At 26.5% G+C, this 22,734-nt stretch overlaps 1 protein-coding gene across 3 annotated transcripts in view; it reads right to left on the reverse strand.

Annotated features, from left to right (window-relative positions):
• Positions 1–1,992: 1,992 nt before the first annotated feature.
• LOC142241331 (terminal nucleotidyltransferase 5C) overlaps positions 1,993–22,734 on the reverse strand; it is a 510,769-nt gene continuing 490,027 nt past the window's right edge. For all 3 annotated transcript variants that reach the window (XM_075313094.1, XM_075313095.1, XM_075313096.1), the window contains exons 3-5: positions 4,066–5,358; positions 2,882–3,118; positions 1,993–2,271 (exon numbers count right to left, since the gene is read on the reverse strand). In XM_075313094.1, coding sequence (XP_075169209.1) covers positions 2,098–2,271; positions 2,882–3,118; positions 4,066–5,358 — 1,704 coding nt within the window. In that variant the 3' untranslated portion in view covers positions 1,993–2,097. The remainder of the gene's footprint in view (positions 2,272–2,881; positions 3,119–4,065; positions 5,359–22,734) is intronic.

The following is a 22,734-nucleotide window of genomic DNA, read 5'->3' on the forward strand; positions in this document are numbered from 1 at the left end:
AAGGTAAAAAAGTCCACATTTAAAAATTTTATAATCTGCAGAATGACCCCGAAGGACCATTTTATTTTTTCAATGCATCAAATCAATTCCAGCAAAACATTAACGATTAAATATTGTTCATTTTGCTGTATTAAACAACTAAATTTTTATATTAAAAAAAGTAAGTGTTAACAGCAAGAGAAATAGCTCTAAATGAATGATCTCGAAGGACCATTTTCTGAAATTCTATTAATAAAATAACATCTCTATGGAAATATTGACATTTTGTTGCTATTACTATTTTTTGGGGGGTTTTTATTTTGTCTGATGTTTTTTGATGTGGTTATTGCAAGGAAAATATCTCTAAACGAATGATCTCGAAGGACCATTTTCTGAAATTCTATTAATAAAATAACATCTCTATGAAAATATTGACATTTTGTTGCTATTACTATTTTTTGGTGGGTTTTTATTTTGTCTGATGTGGCAATTGCAAGGCAAATATCTCTAAATGAATGATCTCGAAGGACCATTTTCTGAAATTCATTTAATAACAAAAACATCTCTATGCAAATAGTGACATTTTGTTGCTATTACTATTTTTTGGGGGTTTTTATATTGTTTGATGTGGCAATTGCAAGACAAATATCTCTAAATGAATGATCTCGAAGGACCATTTTCTGAAATTCATTTAATAACAAAAACATCTCTATGCAAATAGTGACATTTTGTTGCTATTACTATTTTTTGGGGGTTTTTATATTGTCTGATGTGGCAATTGCAAGGCAAATATCTCTAAATGAATGATCTCGAAGGACCATTTTCTGAAATTCCTTTAATGAAAAAAACATCTGTCATTGAGTTGCCTTTGATATTTTTTGGGGGTTTTTATTTTATTTGATTTAAAAAGAAAACGAAAGTGTTAATTCCAAGACAAATATCTCAAAATAAAAGATCTCGAAGGACCATTTTCTCAAAAATTCAATTAATAAAATAACATCTCTATGAAGATAGTGTCATTGAGTTGCTATTGCTACTTTTTGGATTTTTATTTTATTTATTTATTTTTTATTGTAAATAAAATCAACTTTCTTGTAATATATCCTGTTGTGGTAGCGATTGTTGTTGAGGTGTTACGTTTATATAAAAATCTTTACCTATCAATAGAAGTGAAGGCTCGGAACCATCATAGGGATAAAAATAAGCAAATTCACCGGTTAACTTTTGATTATTTGCATGCAATATATCAGGGAGTTCGTTGATGTCACCTTCCAAATGGAAATCATGTTGTTCATGGGTTAAAATCAAATCACCGGCCAGGCTGGGTAGAGATGTTTGTTGGACTTCGTCTTCTTCACTAACATGGTGTTGATGAGAATGGCAATTGTAGTCTTCTTCATGATCGGTAGCATCTTCATTATGATGGTCTGCTTCTATATCTTGGTCATCTGCATTATTATCGGCTTCATTGTCTTCGATATCATCAGCATCATCATCATCTTTGTGGTCTTCTAGGTTAATATCTCCATTTCGATTCCCTTGGTGGTCGTTGTCTTCTTCTTTATGATCATTATGTTGATCATGATTATCTTCATCATTATTATCATCATTCTTATTAGGGATTTGAACAACATTGTCATTGGCTTCATCTGAGGCGAGGAGGCCATTGTTGCAGTTGCTGTTGTTTGTGTTTTTGTCTTTGTAGATATAATGCATGCAACATTCTTTAGATGTTGCTGATTTCTTTACCGAGTTGATGGTCGTTGCCAGGGACGTTGTTGTTGTTGTAGTTTTGAGCGGGCATGCCTCGTATACGGTGGGGGAAATTGTGGGGCAGGAGGATGTGGTAGTGCCGATGGAGTCAATGCACATATTAGATTCAGTGTTGTTGTTGGAGGAGGAAGAGGAATTATAAATGATTTTATGGTTGTTGTTGTTACTAAAATTATTGATGTTGTTGGGTGGATTGTATGAATTTGTAATGGAATCTGTCATAAACTTGGCCGGAGCTAATTGTATAGTAGCTGTACTAGCATTTGCTGTTGCAGCTAATTTTACTGTGGTTCTACTATCTGCTAATGTTGCTGCTGCTATATTAGGTGTTGGCATCACACTTAATCACGTGCTCAACCATGTAGAGTTGCAAGTGCAAATGGTTGCGGGAATCACAGGTGCATAGTAGACGCCATTGGCATATATAAGACCCGGCGGTCCAGCCTGTATCTGTATTGTTTGAGGCACCGCTGTAGCGGTAGTCGTTGTTGGCTGCTGTTGGACTTGTACCGTCTGTGCCTGTGTCATTTACAAAAAAAAAAATGGAAATAGAATTATAGAATAGGGAAATATTAAAAAAAAAAATATTGAGGTCCATTAAATGATTAAAAAAAACAAATAAAAATGGGACATATTCCATTCTAAAAATGAGCACAAAATAACAAAAAAAATCCCAGATAGTCTCAGCAAGATAAAAATAATTTTCAAATACTTTGAACTGATTATAGTTGCCCCATAAGGGTAAAAATATGATTTCAATTGCTGGTTTTACTAGAAATTTTTAAAACAGGGTAAACATTTTGTTGTGTAGTTGACATCTGGTGGTATGTACATCAACTGATATACACTGCCTGTAAAAGTTGTATCGTTAACGAGTAGTTGTCAAAACATAAAAATTATGAATTCAGTTTTCTCAGTTTTCAGGTTTCACAGGACGGATCTCAAATATACATTAAAGACAGTGAACTAAATGGAAACAAAGTCGGAAACCGGCAGGTCTGGTGGTCTCAGATAGTGATGCCATCAGAATATATAAAACTAGGTCCGATATTTTAATGCCGATAATCAACTCATTTTGCATGCAAACATAATATTGGAGAACACAATATAAAAAATATAAAATTCTTACAATATTCATCTGATCATCGGCATTTGGCATGGCACAGCATATGGTGGCTGTTGTGGCAACATTTTGTGGCGTCGTTTGTGGAACCTGTTGTACATAAATTGTTGTGGTTTGAGGCTGCACTAAGGTTTGCTGTTGTTGTGATGAGAGCTGCTGTTGTTGTTGCTGTGGATGATGATGTGAATGTTGATTTTGATTTTGAGGCGGCGTAACTTGCTCCAGAGATTGTTGTTGTTGACTCTGAAAAATAGAAGAATAATGTAAATAATATAATATTTATATTTAATAAAAAAATAAATTAAATTAAAATTAAAAATTAAAATTTAAAAATTAAAATTTAAAAATTAAAAATTAAAATTTAAAATTAAAAGTTAAAAATTAAAAACTAAAAATTAAAAATTAAAAATTAAAAATTAAAATTAAAAATTAAAAATTAAAAATTAAAAATTAAAAATTAAAAATTAAAAATTAAAAATTAAAAATTAAAAATTAAAAATTAAAAATTAAAAATTAAAAATTAAAAATTAAAAATTAAAAATTAAAAATTAAATTAAATTAAATTAAATTAAATTAAATTAAATTAAATTAAATTAAATTAAATTAAATTAAATTAAATTAAGTTAAATTAAATTAAATTAAATTAAATTAAATTAAATTAAATTAAATTAAATTAAATTAAATTAAATTAAATTAAATTAAATTAAATTAAATTAACTTAAATTAAATTAAATTAAATTAAATTAAATTAAATTAAATTAAATTAAATTAAATTAAATTAAATTAAATTAAATTAAATTAAATTAAATTAAATTAAATTAAATTAAATTAAATTAAATTAAATTAAATTAAATTAAATTAAATTAAATTAAATTAAATTAAATTAAATTAAATTAAATTAAATTAAATTAAATTAAATTAAATTAAATTAAATTAAATTAAATTAAATTAAATTAAATTAAATTAAATTAAATTAAATTAAATTAAATTAAATTAAATTAAATTAAATTAAATTAAATTAAATTAAATTAAATTAAATTAAATTAAATTAAATTAAATTAAATTAAATTAAATTAAATTAAATTAAATTAAATTAAATTAAATTAAATTAAATTAAATTAAATTAAATTAAATTAAATTAAATTAAATTAAATTAAATTAAATTAAATTAAATTTTTGTCAATACTTACTTGTTGTTGCTGTTGATGATGATTCGCCTGCTTCTGCTGATACTGTTGCTGTTCTTGAACCTGTTTCTGTTGTTCCTTATACAAAACTTGAGCGGCCAATGTCTGTATCAGCATTAAAGTCTGCCGTCTCTCATGACCCATCAGGCACACCGTCGAATTTTCGACCACCTCACGTAAATGCATCAGGTACTGGTATTGCAAAGGCTCCTCATCCACACCCCAGAAATGATTACGTAAATATGCCTCCAATTTCACTGTCTGCGTATTGATATCGGGAAAGTCAATGAAGAAACGTGAGCACATATAACGCTCCAGGGTCTTAATGCGCTGACTATCGACTGGACTATAGCTGCGCACCAGCAAATTGCAATACTTGAGCAAACCGCCACCTCTTATCTCTTCGGGTTGCCGCGTTGAGATCAATCTATTTTGCAAATGATACAAGGCCTCCTGGAAATCACCATAGACTGATTCACCCACCACAGTGGGATAGAAATTCTCCGATATGGGTAATGCGGCACAGTCATAGAACAACAATAGCGAATCTAAAACAATTTGAAATGAGTCCACAGAGAATTCAAATTGTCGTCGCATTGTATCGACAAATTTCAGTTCGACATTTTTGTGACCGGGCGAATTGCCCAAGGAGATTAGAGACCAGCGATCACCATCATTATTATTATTCACTTTAACCATTTTACCCACATAGGCCTCTTTCAGGGCACAGGGCATAATGCGACGTTTTGAAACACCCTCGGGCAAGAGATCGAGTAGGGTGTTGAGTACCGCTGTTTTGACACGATCAAAGTGACGTGGTGAGCTTAGCTCAATGGCATAAATTAAATCCAGATCATTATAAGGCTGATCCTCGGAAGCCAATACATGACTAGCTGCTCCACCATTCAAACGTATATCTTTGACTATCACACCAGCTCCACCAGAGCCAACATCGGTCTCCAGTTTACGCCTCACCAAATTCACCAAGTCTTTTAGGGTTACTTCGAGTGTGGGAAAATTTCCACGTCCATGTATGGCCACTTTTTCATCCATCACATTGTGTAGTTTGCGCACCTGTTCAAATGACAGCACAGCCAAACGTTGTGTACCCCCCGTATCGACGCTCTCTAAAGAGCCATGATCTGATGTTGAGGCTATCGAGGAACCGGAACTGGGTGATGGTGGTGGGGTTTCGGTGCCACCATCTGAATGAAAACCATCGTCAATTTGATAAACGTCCATTCTGTTGGATCTTTGTATGTGATATGACGAATCGGGTACGTCTAGTGTCCCGCACTGTAAAGAGAAGAAAGGCAAAACAAAAAATTGATTTAAAAATCGAATAGGAAAATTGGTGAAAATGGTTATAAAACAAAGTATAAGAATGCTTGTATGTTAGTTGACACTATTTGTAAAAATCTATACAATTCATTTCATATATCATTTGAACCACGGGTACGCTAGAACCAAAAATAATCTACCAAAATTTGAAGAATATTTTACCAAAAAGCTACCAACTAAAAAATATTATTTTTGTGGTTATTCTATAAAAGAATGTTTCTTCAAAAGAAATCAAAAACTAAAATTTGATATTGATATTGATTTTATAGTTTTTTTTTTAACATTTTATTTATATAGACAATTTTATCAAAACGTTTTTTCTATAGAAAATTTTACCAAAATGTTATTTCTATACAAAATTTTGTCCAAATTTTATTTCTATAGAAAATTTTGACAAAATTTTATAGACAATTTTATCAAAATTTTATTTCTATAGAAAATTTTGTCGAAATTTTATTTCTATAGAAAATTTTGTCAAGATTTTCTTTCTATAGAAAATTTTGCCAATATTTTCTTTCTACAGAAAATTTTTTTCAAAATTTTATTTCTATAGAAAATTTTGTCAAAATTTTATTTCTATAGAAAATTTTGTCAAAATTTTATTTCTATAGAAAATTTTGTCAAGATTTTCTTTCGATAGAAAATTTTGTCAACATTTTATTTCTATAGAAAATTTTGCCAAAATTTTATTTTTATAGAAAATTTTGTCAAAATTTTATTTCTATAGAAAATTTTGTCAACATTTTGTCATCATTTTATTTCTATGGAAAATTATGTCAAACTTTTATTTCTATAGAAATTTTTGTCAAAATTTTATTTCTTTAGAAATTTTATGTCTGTAGAAATTTTGGTCAAAATTTTATTTCTATAGAAATTTTTGTCAAAATTTCATTTGTATGGAAAATTCTAAAGTTTTCTTTCTTTAGAAATTTTTTGTCAAAAGTTTATGTCTATAGAAAATTTAGTCAAAATTGGTTTAAAAATCGGATAGGAAAATTGGTAAAAATGGATATATAAAATATAAGAATGCTTGTAGTTGACACTATTCATATCATATCATATCATATCATATCATATCATATCATATCATATCATATCATATCATATCATATCATATCATATCATATCATATCATATCATATCATATCATATCATATCATATCATATCATATCATATCATATCATATCATATCATATCATATCATATCATATCATATCATATCATATCATATCATATCATATCATATCATATCATATCATATCATATCATATCATATCATATCATATCATATCATATCATATCATATCATATCATATCATATCATATCATATCATATCATATCATATCATATCATATCATATCATATCATATCATATCATATCATATCATATCATATCATATCATATCATATCATATCATATCATATCATATCATATCATATCATATCATATCATATCATATCATATCATATCATATCATATCATATCATATCATATCATATCATATCATATATCATATCATATCATATCATATCATATCATATCATATCATATCATATCATATCATATCATATCATATCATATCATATCATATCATATCATATCATATCATATCATATCATATCATATCATATCATATCATATCATATCATATCATATCATATCATATCATATCATATCATATCATATCATATCATATCATATCATATCATATCATATCATATCATATCATATCATATCATATCATATCATATCATATCATATCATATCATATCATATCATATCATATCATATCATATCATTTCATTTGAATTTAATTTAATTTAATGTGATTTAATTTAATTTTAAATTTCATTAATTTAGAATGATGGTAAATTAATTAATTTTTTAATTTATTCATGTCTTGGTTAATTATTATTTCATTGTTCTATTGAATTAACCAATTTATTTATTATAAACAAACACGTGATCCACCCTAATAAAATAATATATTCCATTGATTAAATATAAATCTCGTGATAACGTAAATATGTGGACAAGATGGTTGTGATTGTCAGAGGGCACGATTTTTCTATAGCCCCTATGTACATAGATTTAGTGCACAATATGATCCAGACCTATTTGATTTATATGAGCAGCAGTTTATAATCCACTTTTTTTAAATTTGTTTAAAATGCGATAAGAGAAGAGGAAGAGGATGTAGGCACAAGCTGAAATATGTTAATACCGACTTGAAAATATTTCAGGAATGTATGTTTTGCACCCTCCACCATAGGATGGAGTGTCTACTAAGTTCGTCATTCCGTTTGTAACTCATTGAAATATAGGTCTAAGACCCCATAAAGTATATTCTTGGTAGAGGTGAAATTTGATCTAGCGATGTCCGTCCGTCCGTCTGTAGCTACCGAACGAAACAAAAAGTTTGAAAGTTCGGAAAGCACGGAAGGAATATGATCACCTTAAACATATTTCATGAGCAAAATCTTATTTTTGGACGGGAACAATGAAACATTATTATCGCAAAATGTTACAATGGTAGGTAACAATACCTCTTCATTTTAATTCATTTTAAATAAGAAATTACTAAATAGCTCTTATTTGTCTGTTTGTAGTTTTTAGACTTCTTATTGTTTTCTAACACCATTCGAGGATTTCTTTCATCTTGCCTCAATTGTTATTCATACAACAAGTTTGTTTGCAATTTAGTTTAAAATTTATGGTATGTATTTACATTTGATTAATTTTTTGTTCGCCATTGTTTTTATTCGCAATTTTTTTTCTCTGTCAATTTTCGAGGAATTTTCTGTTTTGTTCGTCTTTCCACACTGTTTCTGTTTAAAATGAACATTGAAAATATACGGTGTTTCTCAGTGATAATTATGTTTGAAAATATTTTTAGATTGTGTTGTTTTTTTGTGATTTTAATTTAGTTTTTTTTTTTTTTTTTCGTTTGATACTGTACTTTAGTGCGACCTAGTATAGATGTATTTGTGTTTGGGTTGCTATTTAAAATTTCCGCATAATTGTTTTCCTATTAAAAAAAAAATACGAAAATAAGCATTTCATTACTTGTTTCTCTTCACTATGGGGTGGTAAGAAACCCTAAAAAACTTAAGATTGACAAGTAAGCAAAAAATTTCGAAAAAAGCAATGTTTGAGTGTGAATCAAACACGTTTTACTTCTAAAGAGGTCATTGAGCTTAGTAGCTAGTTTGAAGATAAAGAATGTTTGTGATTTATATTAGCTAATGTTTATACATAAATCTTTTTGAAAGACAACAAAGCTTATGCGTTTGGTTGATAAAATATCTTTTCATTTTATTAGAGCATTTAAGGAAATTATATTCAAAAACTTTTTCAGAATTTAAGTTTTCCAATATTAAACTAATCTAACAAGATTTGAAGAATATTTTACCAAAAAAATACCAAATAAAAAAAATATTATTTTGCTGTGTTTGATGAAATTTTTGTGTTAATTATAAAAAAACAGAAATCAGAAAACTAAAATTTTTAACGATATTGATTTTAAAGAACATTTTTTCAAAATTGTATTTCTATAGAAAATTTTATCAAAATTTTATAGACAATTTAACAAAATTTTATTTCTATAGAAAATTTTGTCAATACTTTATTTCTATAGGAAATTTTGTCAAAATTGTATTTCTATAGAAAATTTTGTCAACATTTTATTTCATAGAAAATTTTGTCAAAATTTTATTTCATAGAAAATTTTACCAATTTCATCAAAATTTTATAGAAAATTTTGTCAAAATTATATTTTTATGGAAAATTTTGTCAAAATTTTATTTCTATAGAAATTTTTGTCGAAATTTTATTTCTATAGAAAATTTTGTCAAAATTTTATTTTTATAGAAAAATTTTTCAAAATTTTATATAAAATTTTTTCAAGATTTTATTTCTATAGAAAATTTTGTCAAAATTTTATTTCAATAGAATTTTTTGTTAAAATTTTATTTCTATAAAAATTTTGTCAAAATTTTATTTCTATAAAAAATTTTGTCAAAATTTTACTTCTATTGAATACTTTATTAAAACTTTATTTTTATAGAAAATTTTGTGAAAATTTTATTTCTATAGAAAATTCAATCAACAATTCATTAATTGGAAAAATCAAATACAGGTCGAATACAATAAAAACAAGTTTATAAAATTTTATATATATATAGAAAATATTGTCCAAATTTTATTTTTATAGAAACATTTTTCAAAATTTGATTTCTATAGAAATTTTTGTCAAAATTTTTTTCTATAGACATTTTTGTCAAAATTTTATTTCTATAGACAATTTTATCAAAATTTTATTTCTATAGAAAATTTTGTCAAAATTTCATTTCTATGGAAAAATTTGTGAAAATTTTATTTCTATAGAAAATTTTGTCAAAATTTTATTTCTATAAAAAATTTTGTCAAAATTTTATATCTATAGAACTTTTTGTCAAAATTTTATTTCTATAAAAAATTTTGTCTAATTTTTATTTCTATGGAAAAATTTGTCAAAATTTTATTTCTATAGAAATTTTTGTCAAAATTTTATTTCTATAGACAATTTTGTCAAAATTTTATTTCTATATAAAATTTTGTTAAAATTGTATTTTTATATAAAATTTTGTCAAAATTTTATTTCTATAGAAAATTTTGTCAAAATTTTATTTCTATAGAAATTTTTGTCAAAATTTCATTTCTATAGACAATTTTATCAAAATTTTATTTCTATAGAAAATTTTGTCAAAATTTTATTTCTATAGAAAATTTTGTCAAAATTTCATTTCTATTGAAAAATTTGTCAAAATTTTATTTCTATAGACAATTTTATCAATATTTTATTTCTATAGCAAATTTTGTCAAAATTTTATCTCTATAGAAAATTATGTCAAAATTTTATTGCTCTAGAAAATTTTGTCAAAATTTTATTTCTATAGAAAATTTTGTCAAAATTTTTTTTCTATAGAACATTTTGTCAAAATTTTATTTCTATGGAAAATTTTGTCAAAATTTTATTTTTATAGAAAATTTTGTCAAAATTTTATTTCTATAGAATTATTAATAAAAAATTTTTATAGAACATTTTATTTCTATAGAAAATTTTGTCAAAATTTTATTTCTATAAAAATGTCAAAATTTTATTTCATTGGGAATATTTGTCAAAATTTTATTTCTATGGAAAATTCAGCTGAAATAAAGTTTTCCCATAGAAATCCTTATACAACCAGTGAAAAGCCTATTCAGCTAAGCAGAATTAGGAAACGTTATTCAGCCAGGCTTAATTAGAATTTTCCTATAGAAAACTTTATTCATTCATGCTTAATAAAAACGTTCCTATGAATTCACAGGCTAATTTAAAATTTTCCTATAGATAACCTCATTCAGCTAGGGTGAATTATTATTTAGCCAAGCTGAATTGAAATTTGCCTATAGAATACTTATTTAGTCCGACTGAATTAAAATTTTCCTATAAAAAAAAACGGATTCAGCATAGCAAAAATAAAGTTTATTTAAGAAAATTGTATTCTGTTATATTAATTTAAATTAAATTTTCCAAGAGAAAACCCGGATAAATAAAAGTGAAACCTAAGCAAGCCGAAATTGAAGCTTACTAGGCTGAATTACAGTTTTCCTGTAGAAAATCTGATTCAGCCAGGTTTACTCAAAGATTTTTTATTCAGCCAGGCTGAAGTCAAATTATCATATAAAAGCTTATTCAATTAATAAAGTTTTCTTTAAGAGAATTTTATTCAATTAGATTGAATTAACTTTTCCAAGAGAAAAGCTTAGCTTGTCAGGCTAAATCAAAGTTTACTAAGAGAAACCGCCATTAAGCAAGTCTGGCTTATAAAAAAAAACCTTATTCAGCTACGCTGAATTGAAGCTTTGCTTGTGAAACCTTATTTAACATCCCAGCAAAAAATACTTCACCAGTAAGAGTTTAGTTACGCTATTTGGTATATGAGCAATATTTCTATTAAAATAAGCAATTATATCAGCGCTATGTAGAAGCTGCTCTAAATCGGGACATCGCCCATAAAAATCAGCGGTGTTTCGGTAGTTTTGTAAGCAGTTGGTACTGCCTCTCTCCCTTACAATCCTGCTGAAATAGTGCTCCATTTTTTGCTGGGATGGGTAAACAAGTATTTCTCTAGCAAAACTTCATTGTAAATAAATATAAGCCAGGTTCACAATCCATGAATTGTTTGCTGAAAAACACCCAAGGGTTTTTTTTTATATTTAATAACTACTTTACAAAATTATGCCACAAAATTACAGTTTTTTTTATTCACATTAACTTAATAAATTATGATTTACCCAAAGAGGTCTAATAAATTATAATTTTAAATCTGTTATTTTACAGTCTTATAGATTTAATTATAAAAACTGCAAAACAAAAATAATTGTATTGACCTTCTCAAAGTAGTAATTTTAGTAGATTAGTGCTATTTTTATATCAAAATAAATTTAAGTATTTGGGGGAACAACAACAAAACCTCTTTGATCGAAATCAAAGAAGAAAAAAATAGATTTGTTTTCTGAGAAATGCAGAGAACAAAAAACAAAAACAAGTTTTGGTATCTTTCATTAAATATTCATACGGCATATAGCCGACCTATGTAAGAATGTAAACAACAGATTGTGTATTGGAAAAACCCAAAATGATGATGAAGCACGCTTTAGTTAATAACAATATAATTAATTTTGGATATTTATAAAATATGTTAGATATAAAAATTTATTTCGTTGTTACACAGTTACCTATAGAAAATGTATGTTTTTCTGTAGAAAACCTTATTCAGCCATGTTGAGTTTATGTTTTCCCATACAAGACCCTATTAAGCCAAGCTGAATTTATGTTTTCCCATAGAAAACCTTATTCAGCTATGCTGAATTTATGTTTTCCTATAGAAAACTTTCTTCAGCCAGCCTGAATTAAAGTTATTTTAATGAAACCCCTATTCAGCAAAGATGAATTTATGTTTTTCTATAGAAAACTTTCTTCAGATATGTTGAATTTATGTTTTCCTATAGCAATCCTTATTCAGCCAGGTTGAATTTATGTTTGTCTATAAAACATCTTATTCAGCCAGGCTGAATTTATGTTTTTCTACAGATAACCTTATTAAGCCTGGCTAAGTTTATGTTTTCCTATAGAAAACCTTATTCAGCTAGGCTGAGTTAATGTTTTCCTACAGAAACCGTTATTCAACCAGGCTGAATTAATATTTTCCTGTAGAAAACCTCATTGAGCCGGGCTGAATTTATGTTTCCCTATAGAAACCCTCATTCAGCCAGGCTGAATTTATGTTTCCCTGTAGAAAACCTCATTCAGCCAGGCTGAATTTATGTTTTTCTACAGAAAACCTTATTAAGTCTGGCTAAGTTTATGTTTTCCTATAGAAAACCTCATTCAGCCTGGCTGAGTTTATGTTTTCCTATAGAAAATCGTATTCAGCCAAACTGGATTCATGTTTTCCTAACGAAAACCTCATTCAGCCAGGCTGAATTTATGTTTCCCTATAGAAAACCTCATTCAGCCAGGCTGAATTTATGTTTCCCTATAGAAAACCTCATTCAGCCTGGCTGAGTTTATGTTTTCCTATAGAAAACCTCATTCAGCCAGGCTGAATTTATGTTTTTCTACAGAAAACCTTATTAAGCCTGGCTAAGTTTATGTTTTCCTATAGAAAACCTCATTCAGCCAGGCTGAGTTTATGTTTTCCTATAGAAAATCGTCATACAGCCAGGCTGAATTTATGTTTCCCTATAGAAAACCTCATTCAGCCAGACTGAATTTTTGTTTTCCTTTAGAAAACCTCATTCAGCCAAGCTGAAGTAAAGTTTTCCTATAGGAAACCTAATTCAGCCCCACTGATTTGATGTGTTCTATAGGAAAGTTTATTCTGCCTAGCTTAAGTGATATTTTCCTATAGAAAATCTGATTCAGTCTGGCTAAATTAAAGAATAGCATTTTCTAAAACGGAATAGCGCATTCCGCAGCCAACATTTTAATTATCTGCATTATGCGAAAATTTATTTTTAATCTTTGTTTTCTTTTTTTTTGCGCCGGTATATCGGCGACCTTGTAGCATATGATACTGATGATGATGTATTTCTTTGGCATTCCTTCATTTCTCGTATTACTTGCTGCGCACATTTTTTTTTTTGTATCTTTGATTGCGAAATAACAAATTTTTGAAATATTTCTAAATATTTGTCATTTGATCATCGGCATATTGTTCGAGCAACATTGTTTATGAAATGTGAATACTCGATAGTGGATGATGACAAATTCGCATGAAATAAATGCCATTTTAAACACAAAACTACATAAACAATTTTACGCTACATAAAGTTTTGAGACCAAAAATTGGCGCACTAGTAATAAAATTGTGGGTAATTGAAAAAAAAAATCGTAACAGGAGTAAAATAATACTATATTTGTACATATTGCGATAATATGAGAAAATTAAATTTGTGTACATATCATAAAACAAAATGAAACAAAAAAAAAAAAAACTACACCAAGATACAATACAACAAAAATCACTAAATATGAGATAATGGTTTGCTGTTAAAATGTACTTCCCTATTAGTACACAGAAAATAAATTTATTGACAACTTCAATTTTCGAAGTTATCCCAGTCAATATAGTGGTGTTAAAAACAACCATTCAGGTTGACTGAGTTTTTTTTTTAACAAATTTTATTCAGCTTTGTTTTTATAGGAAAACTTTAATTCAGCCAGGTTGAATAGGGGTTTCTATAGGAAAACTTTAATTCAGCCAGGATTTTTTTACTTTTCTAACTATTTCTTAGCTATAATTATTTGCCTTTATCCTAACAATTGATTACATGATAATCCTTGCAAGCTGAAAAAACAACCACCAGTAACATGGATTAGAATGTCATGTCAAAACATATAGACAAAAGCCTTTTTCGAATTTACCCATGCAAATACACCTACACCACCATTAGCATTATCTCGGCCAATGTAAAGACACTCAGGCTGATGTTAATTATAGTCGCGTATAACACAAAAGTTAATAAATAACAATTGATGTGTAATGATTATTGAACGCGAAACAATATAAGAAAAAACAAAAACAACAGTGATAAAAATAAAATAAATTCTAAATGCTACCAAGGGGATAGGCAAACCGGCATATATACAGCTTCGAGAGTAAATAAAACGACAAGTCATTTAAATAATCTCAAAATACACAAAAAATATAACAAAACAAAAAAATAAAAATAAAATAAAGATAATAATCAACGCCAACAGAGACCGGCGACAACAATAAATTAATAATTAAAAAATATTCATAAATATATGAACGAATATATGTCATAAGAAGAAGGTAAGTAAGTAAAAACAAGTACATACGGCCGTAAGTTTGGCCAGGCCGAATCTTATGTGCCCTTCATCATGGCTTGCGTGGAAACTTCAATTGCAGACTGTCATCCACAATCGAATTACTTGGGTTGCGGTAACACTTGCCGATGGTAAGGTATCTTAAAACTTCTTAACACCGTCTGTATATATTGTATATACAGTATATATAGTGTATATTATACCAAAAAAAAAAAAGACCGATTAAATATATATACAATTCAGTTTGACAAAATTTTCTATAGAAATAAAATTTTGACAAAATTTTCTATAGAAATAAAATTTTAACAAATTTTCTCTACAAATAAAATTATAACAAAATTTTCTATAGAAATAAAATTTTGACAAAATTTTCTATAGAAATAAAATTTTGATAAAATTTTCTATAGAAATAAAATTTTGATTAAATTTTCTATAGAAATAAAATTTTGACAAAATTTTCTATAGAAATAAAATTTTGACAAAATTTTCTATAGAAATAAAATTTTGACAAAATTTTCTATAGAAATAAAATTTTGACAAAATTTTCTATAGAAATAAAATTGTGACAACATTTTCTATAGAAATAAAATTTTGATAAAATTTTCTATAGAAATAAAATTTTGACAAAATTTTCTATAGAAATAAAATTTTGACAAAATTTTCTATAGAAATAAAATTTTGACAAAATTTTCTATAGAAATAAAATTGTGACAACATTTTCTATAGAAATAAAATTTTGATAAAATTTTCTATAGAAGTAAAATTTTGACAAAATTTTCCATAGAAATAAAATTTTGACAAAATTTTCCGTAGAAATAAAATCTTGACAAAATTTTCCGTAGAAATAAAATTTTGACAAAATTTTCTATAGAAATAAAATTTTGACAAAATTTTCCGTAGAAATAAAATTTTGACAAAATTTTCCGTAGAAATAAAATTTTGACAAAATTTTCTATAGAAATAAAATTTTGACAAAATTTTCTATAGAAATAAAATTTTGGCAAAATTTTCTATAGAAATAAAATTTTGGCAAAATTTTCTATAGAAATAAAATATTGACAAAATTTTCTATAGAAATAAAATATTGACAAATTTTCTATAGAAATAAAATTTTGACAAAATTTTCTAAGGAATAAAATTTTGACAAAATTTTCTATAGAAATAAAATTTTGATAAAATTTTCTATAGAAATAAAATTTTGACAAAATTTTCTATAGAAATAAAATTTTGACAAAATTTTCTATAGAAATAAAATTTTGACAAAATTTTCTATAGAAATAAAATTTTGATAAAATTTTCTATAGAAATAAAATTTTGGCAAAATTTTCTATAGAAATAAAATTTTGGCAAAATTTTCTATAAAAATAAAATTTTATATAGAAATAAAATTTTGACAAAATTTTCTATAGAAATAAAATCTTGACAAAATTTTGTATAGAAATAAAATTTTGACAAAATATTCTCTAGAAATAAAATTTTGACAAAACTTTCTATAGAAATAAAATTTTGACAAAATTTTCCGTAGAAATAAAATTTTGACAAAATTTTCTATAAAAATAAAATTTTGAAAAAATTTTTCTATAGAAATAAAATTTTGACAAAATTTCCTGTAGAAATAAAATGTTGACAAAATTTTCTATAGAAATAAAATTTTGACAAAATGTTCTGTAGAAATAAAATTTTGACAAAATTTTCTGTACAAACAAAATATTGAAAAAATTTTCTATAGAAATAAAATTTTGACAAAATTTTCTAAAGAAATAAAATATTGAAAAAATTTTCTGCAGAAAAAAAATTTTGATAAAATATTCAATAAAAATAAAATTTTGACAAAATTTTATATAGAAATAAAATTTTGACAAAATTTTCTATAGTAATAAAATTTTGACAACATTTTTTATAGAAATAAAATTTTGACAAAATTTTCTATAGAAATAAAATGTTGGTAGATTATTTTTGGCGATATGAACCAATTTTTGTGTGATTGGGGATCGGCTATATATACCTATAGAACGATATGGACTAATTTTGGCATGGTTGTTAGCGGCTCGACACTAGCGTAATGTACCACACTTCAACTGAATCGGATGAATTTTGCTCCCCCAAGAGGTTTCGGAGGTCAAATTTGGGGATCGATTCCTATGGGGGCTTTATATAATTATGAGCCGTGTGAACCAATTTTTGCATGGTTGGTAGAGACCATATACTAACACCACGTACCAAATTTTAACAGGATTGGATAAATTTTGCTATTCCTAGAGGCTCCGTTGGTCAAATCTGGGGATCGGTTTAAATGGGGATTATATATAATTATGGACCGATCTAGACCAATTTTGGCACGATTGTTAGAGACCATATATTAACAACACGAACCAAATTTCAACCGAATCGGATGAATTTTTCCCCTCCAAGATGCTGCGGAGATCAAATCGGGGAATCGGTTTATATGGGGGCTATATATAATTATGGACCGATATGGACCAATTTTTGCATGGTTATTAAAGACCATATACTAACACGATGTACCAAATTTCAATCAGATCGGATGAATTTTGTTCTTCCGGAGGTCAAATCTGGGGATCGGTTTATATGGGAGCTATATATAATTATGGACCGATATGGACCAATTTTTGCATGGTTGTTGGAGACCATATACTAACACCATGTGCCAACTTTCATCCGGATCGGATGAAATTTGCTTCTCTATGAGGCTCCGCAAGCCAAATCTGGGGGTTGGTTTATATGGGGGCTATACGTAAAAGTGGTCCAATATGGCCCATTTGCAATACCATCCGACCTACATCAATAATAACTATTTATGTTATGCCAAGTTTCAAGTCGTTTTTTAAAGAAGCTGCATCCTCAACTCGGAATCAATACTAAAATCCTTAAGCATTTTTGGATCCAAGTAATTTTTTTTCGGAGTCTACATTATTTTACTATAACGATTTGTCTTTTCTGTTATGAGGCCTATGTTAAAAATCTTGAAATGTTTTATTAGCTTAACAACGAAAAAATGAGGCGTTACACGGATGAAAAAGACTGTTTTTCATATGTTTGGCTATAAACATTATATGTTTGGAACACAAATTTGTAAACACAATATTTTTGAGTGCAAGCATATAATGTTCATAAACTAGCATAACATGTTTGGGACATATATGTTAATATGTTAGAACATATTATGTTTGGGACATAAAATGTTTGTAAATATAATATGCTTGGATGCAAACATATATTAATTTAGAAATAGCCTATAAACATATATGTGTTTAGTAGCTTGGAGCGCTATTTAACAGGGAGCGATATTGAATTAAGTTGGTGGTTGTTGCTTGTTATTACAAAATTAACATTTTATTTTCCCTTGGGCAATTGATCAGCTACTTCTTTGATCCTTACAAACTGTGTGGTCCGCTGTTCGAATCCCCGTCCGGCAAAAGGTAAAATTAAAATAAAAAAAATCATACAATTGAATAATTTCTTCTACAATGTTTGTATTACAGAAAAAGGTGCTAAGAACTAAAAAATCTCGTGGAAGTGAGAAAGATGTGGGGGAATATACAATTGGGCAGAAACAAAATTTTGAGCATTCAGGTCGAAAACCTATGTTGTTAGCACCTATATTACCTGTTTATTTTCATAATTCATTATGATTGTAAATATATAAATAAATAAATAAAATTTTGAGCACAATATTGTTTGGGAGAATGTTTTTTAAGCATATAATATTTTTGGGTGCAAAATGCTTCCAAACATATTATATGTTCACATAATAACATATTGTTTTTTGGAAGACAACATTATTGAATTTGGATGCAAAAATACAAAATGTTTGGAACTTAGACTACCCAAACATATATTGTTTCGACCAATATGCTTTCAAACATATTATATATTGAAAGAGATCAAACATATAAATGTTTGGGCAATACCCAAAAATGTATATGCTTGAAGCAAAATATGTTTGAGAGTATATGTTACAGAAGCGATTTTTTGTGAGCGTGTAGAGACTAGATTCGAAGCCAGAGATAGGTCCCTACAAATTTTCGTTTTTTTAAAGAAGCTGCATCCTCGACTCGGAATCGATACTAAAATCCTTAAGGGAAGGTAAAAATTGTTGAATCCAAGTAAATTTTTTTCGGAGTCTACATTATTTTACTATAACGATTTGTCTTTTCTGTTTTGAGGCCTATGTTAAAAATCTTGAAATATTTTATTAGCTTAACAACGAAAAAATGAGGCGTTAGAGATGTTAGAAGAACATCCATTTCCTGAATTAATAATACACTGTAATTTTGTAGGGTATTAAATAATAATGACTGCTCTCTTCACGTTGTCAATATATATTTTTTTCTAATGAATCATATTCACGTTTTCGTGTTTTAGCTTTAGAAAAAATTCAATTCAAATTCAAAGAGAAATAAATATGTGTATCAATCTTTTTACTTGATTTTTGTTTTTTGCTTTTTTGCTTATATGATACATATACAAATTGTTGCCCTATCATCTTTCAATTGTAAATCTTATTGTTATGGAGCAAAAAATAAAAAAAATTATTTGCATGACATTCACATAGAATTTTCAATAATGATGACATATTAAAAAATAAATATAAAAAATAATAATTGATAAAAAAGCAAAACCTTAACCATTAATTCCTCCTTTTTTTCTAGAGAAAAAAATTTTATGTTTTGGTTGTGCTTGAGTTTGCCAGAATTAGGCATCTATCTAAATTGTTTTCATATGATGATTTTTTTATATTGCTTAGATTCTCATATAAAGGAAGCAACTTGTCCTAAAGAATCATTTGCTGTGGGTGATTTTGTTTCCGTGAAAAAGTCTTCTCTTATTGTCCTCGCACTCAAAGACATGTTATATGTTGCGAAGGATCCTAATTCCAAAGGCTATAACATAGTCATGTTTGTGTTGCAAGAAATTTCAAATCTATTTCACTTCCCAAATTTCTAATACCAAATTTTTACAATGGATTGTAAAATTTCGATTACTTTCACGCATTAATATCACTTGAAAAAATAATAAATATTGTCAACCAAACAGAATATGGTCATTTGAATTGGTAACAATTCGTGCTTAATACCCTCTATAAAGCTTTCAGCTCATGCGTTGACCATAGCTCCAAAATCATCTCAGAAACTTTACAAGGCAAATGATAACTGATTGATGATGAATGATACTGATTGCTGGAGAGTAAGTCATTACCCGCCAGCTTTCGGTATAGGTTCGGGTAATGATAAACGTTCGCCACAGTTCCTTACATTGTTATTGTGAGCAAATTGATTTTTCTTGTGAAAATTGCCACTGTTTCCTCATCATCATATACAAAACCAAACTTTACTAAAGATTTTAATGAAAATTGCACACATAATTTCTGAGAATCACAATTTTGGAAATCCAATATGGATCACCCTTTCTGTATTCAATATCAACGTTAAATGTTATACATTTTTATTTTTTGGTTAGAGACGATAAACCTTGACAGAAATCAATTAAACCTTGATGTGTGAATGTAATCTCAAATTACCTGAAACGAATCAAACTTGTTTTTTTCCTTCTTCCTCTCTCACTCTCTCTCTATTTATTGGTCTTTTTAAGGTACCGAAAACAAACTCAAAGCATTTCCAAACACGTGTAATTATTAATGCAAATTAAAATAAAAATACAATACAATCTCTTGAGACTCTTATAACAGTAAATTGATATTCCGTTTCAAATGTTAAACATTAAATAATAATTTTTATTAAGAAAAAAAAAAACAGAAAATGATTAAATTGCCATTACAATAAATGTCATAATAACTTGTGTTAAAAAACTCCCAATTTAGATTTTTAAATTTTTTGTTTTATGGCAAACATTTTAGAAAAAAATGGAAATTCCAAAAAATTAATAATTTTTATAAAAAAAAATATTTCATTTGAAATTAGTTAAAAAGCCTTGACTCTTATTAACAAAAAAAAAATAATAATAATAAATACTGATACAGAATTGCAATCCGAATAAATGTCATAATATTTTGTCTTAAAAAAACTCACATTTTTCAATTAATATAATTGTTTTGATGGCAAATATATTACAGAAAAAAATTCCAAGAAATTAATAAGTTTTACAAAAAACACATATTTTATTTTAAATAAGTGAAAAAGGCATGACTTTTACTAAACTGAAAATGATTCAGTTGATATTGTGATAAATGTGAAATTTTTTTTTTGTTAAAAACACCCATTTAAATTATTAAACAAAACAAAAATTATGGCAATCATTTTACAGAGATGAAAAAAAAATATTTTACATTTTTTTTATAGCCAAACATTTTTGAAAAAGTTTCAAGAAATTCATAACTTTTGTTAAAAACTTTTTTTTTTTTATAAAAACGATTTGGCTTTTATAAAAAAAACTGGAAATGAATGAATTGATATTGCGATAAATGTTAAAATATTTTTTGTTAAATAAACCCAATATAAATTTATTTATTTTCATAATTTATTACAATTTTAAATAAACTAATAATAATAATAAAATTTTTGTGGCAAAGACAGAACAATTTTTTTTAAGAAATATTTTTGATGGCAAATATATTACAGAAAAAATTAAGGTAAATTCCAAGAAATTAATAATATCTGTAAAAAAAAGTATTTTATTTTAAATTAGGGAAAAAGGCTTGACTTTTATTAAAACAAACTGAACATGATTGAATTGGTTTTGAGATAAATGCTAAAATATTTCTTTATTCGTTTAAAAACACCAATTTATATTATTAACATTACCATTAACATAATATTATTAACAAAACCAAAATTATGACAAACATTTTATAGAAAAAAAAAAAACACATTATAAAATTTGTTTTATGGTAAACAGTTTTGAAACAAAATGTAATTTCCAATAAATTCAGTATTTTTGTAACAAATAAATTTTCTTTGAAATTAGTGCAAAAGCCTTTTTTATTTAACACAAAAAAAAAATAAAAATAGGTAATAATTCAATATCAATCACAATAAATATCATTAAATTTTGTGTTAAAAGCCCTAACTTTAATTAATAATTTTTTATGGGTAAAAATTTTACAGAAAAAATTGTGGAAATTCTAAAAAAAATAATATTTTTTTTTAATTTTTTTTATTTTAAATTAGTGAAAAAGATTTTACTTTTAGTTAAAAAAAAACTTAAAGTGATTGAATTGCTATGACGATAAATGATAAAATATTTATTGTTAAAAAAAAAAACTCCAAAAATAAATATCATAAAATTTTGTGTTAAAAGCCCTAACTTTAATTAATAATTTTTTATGGCTAAAAATTTTACAGAAAAAATTGTGGAAATTCTAAAAAAAATAATATTTTTTTTTTTAATTTTTTTTATTTTAAATTAGTGAAAAAGATTTTACTTTTAGTTTAAAAAAACTTAAAGTGATTGAATTGCTATTGCGATAAATAATAAAATATTTATCGTTAAAAAAACTCCAATTTTAATTGATACCATTTTTATGGCAAACATTTTAATATGGAATAAAAAAATATGGAAATTCCAAAAACTTAATAATTATTGTAAAAATATATTTTATTTGAAATTAATGAAAAAGTCTTTTCTTTTATTACGAAACTAGCGTAACCTGGCCCGCTTCGCTGCGCCTTCCGAAGCGTATTTGTAGGAACATTTTTCGTTAACTTAGTCAACCAAATCCTTCGTGCTGAAAACAAATTCGAAAAGATTTGAATTCTTTCAAACAAATCGGACTACTTGCTTTTTCGTTTATAGGTACAAATACGGCGGATACCCCTATATTAATTTCGGTTCAGATTTAGATATATCTCCCATATATAGCTTTCGCCCGATTTATGTTGAACTCATATGACCACAGAGGCCAATTTTTAATTCCGATTTAGTTGAAATTTTTCACAGAGAGTAGAATTAGCATTGTAGCTATGCGTGCC

The sequence above is a fragment of the Haematobia irritans genome, chromosome 5, assembly GCF_050003625.1.
Source record: "Haematobia irritans isolate KBUSLIRL chromosome 5, ASM5000362v1, whole genome shotgun sequence".
NCBI lineage: Eukaryota > Metazoa > Arthropoda > Insecta > Diptera > Muscidae > Haematobia > Haematobia irritans.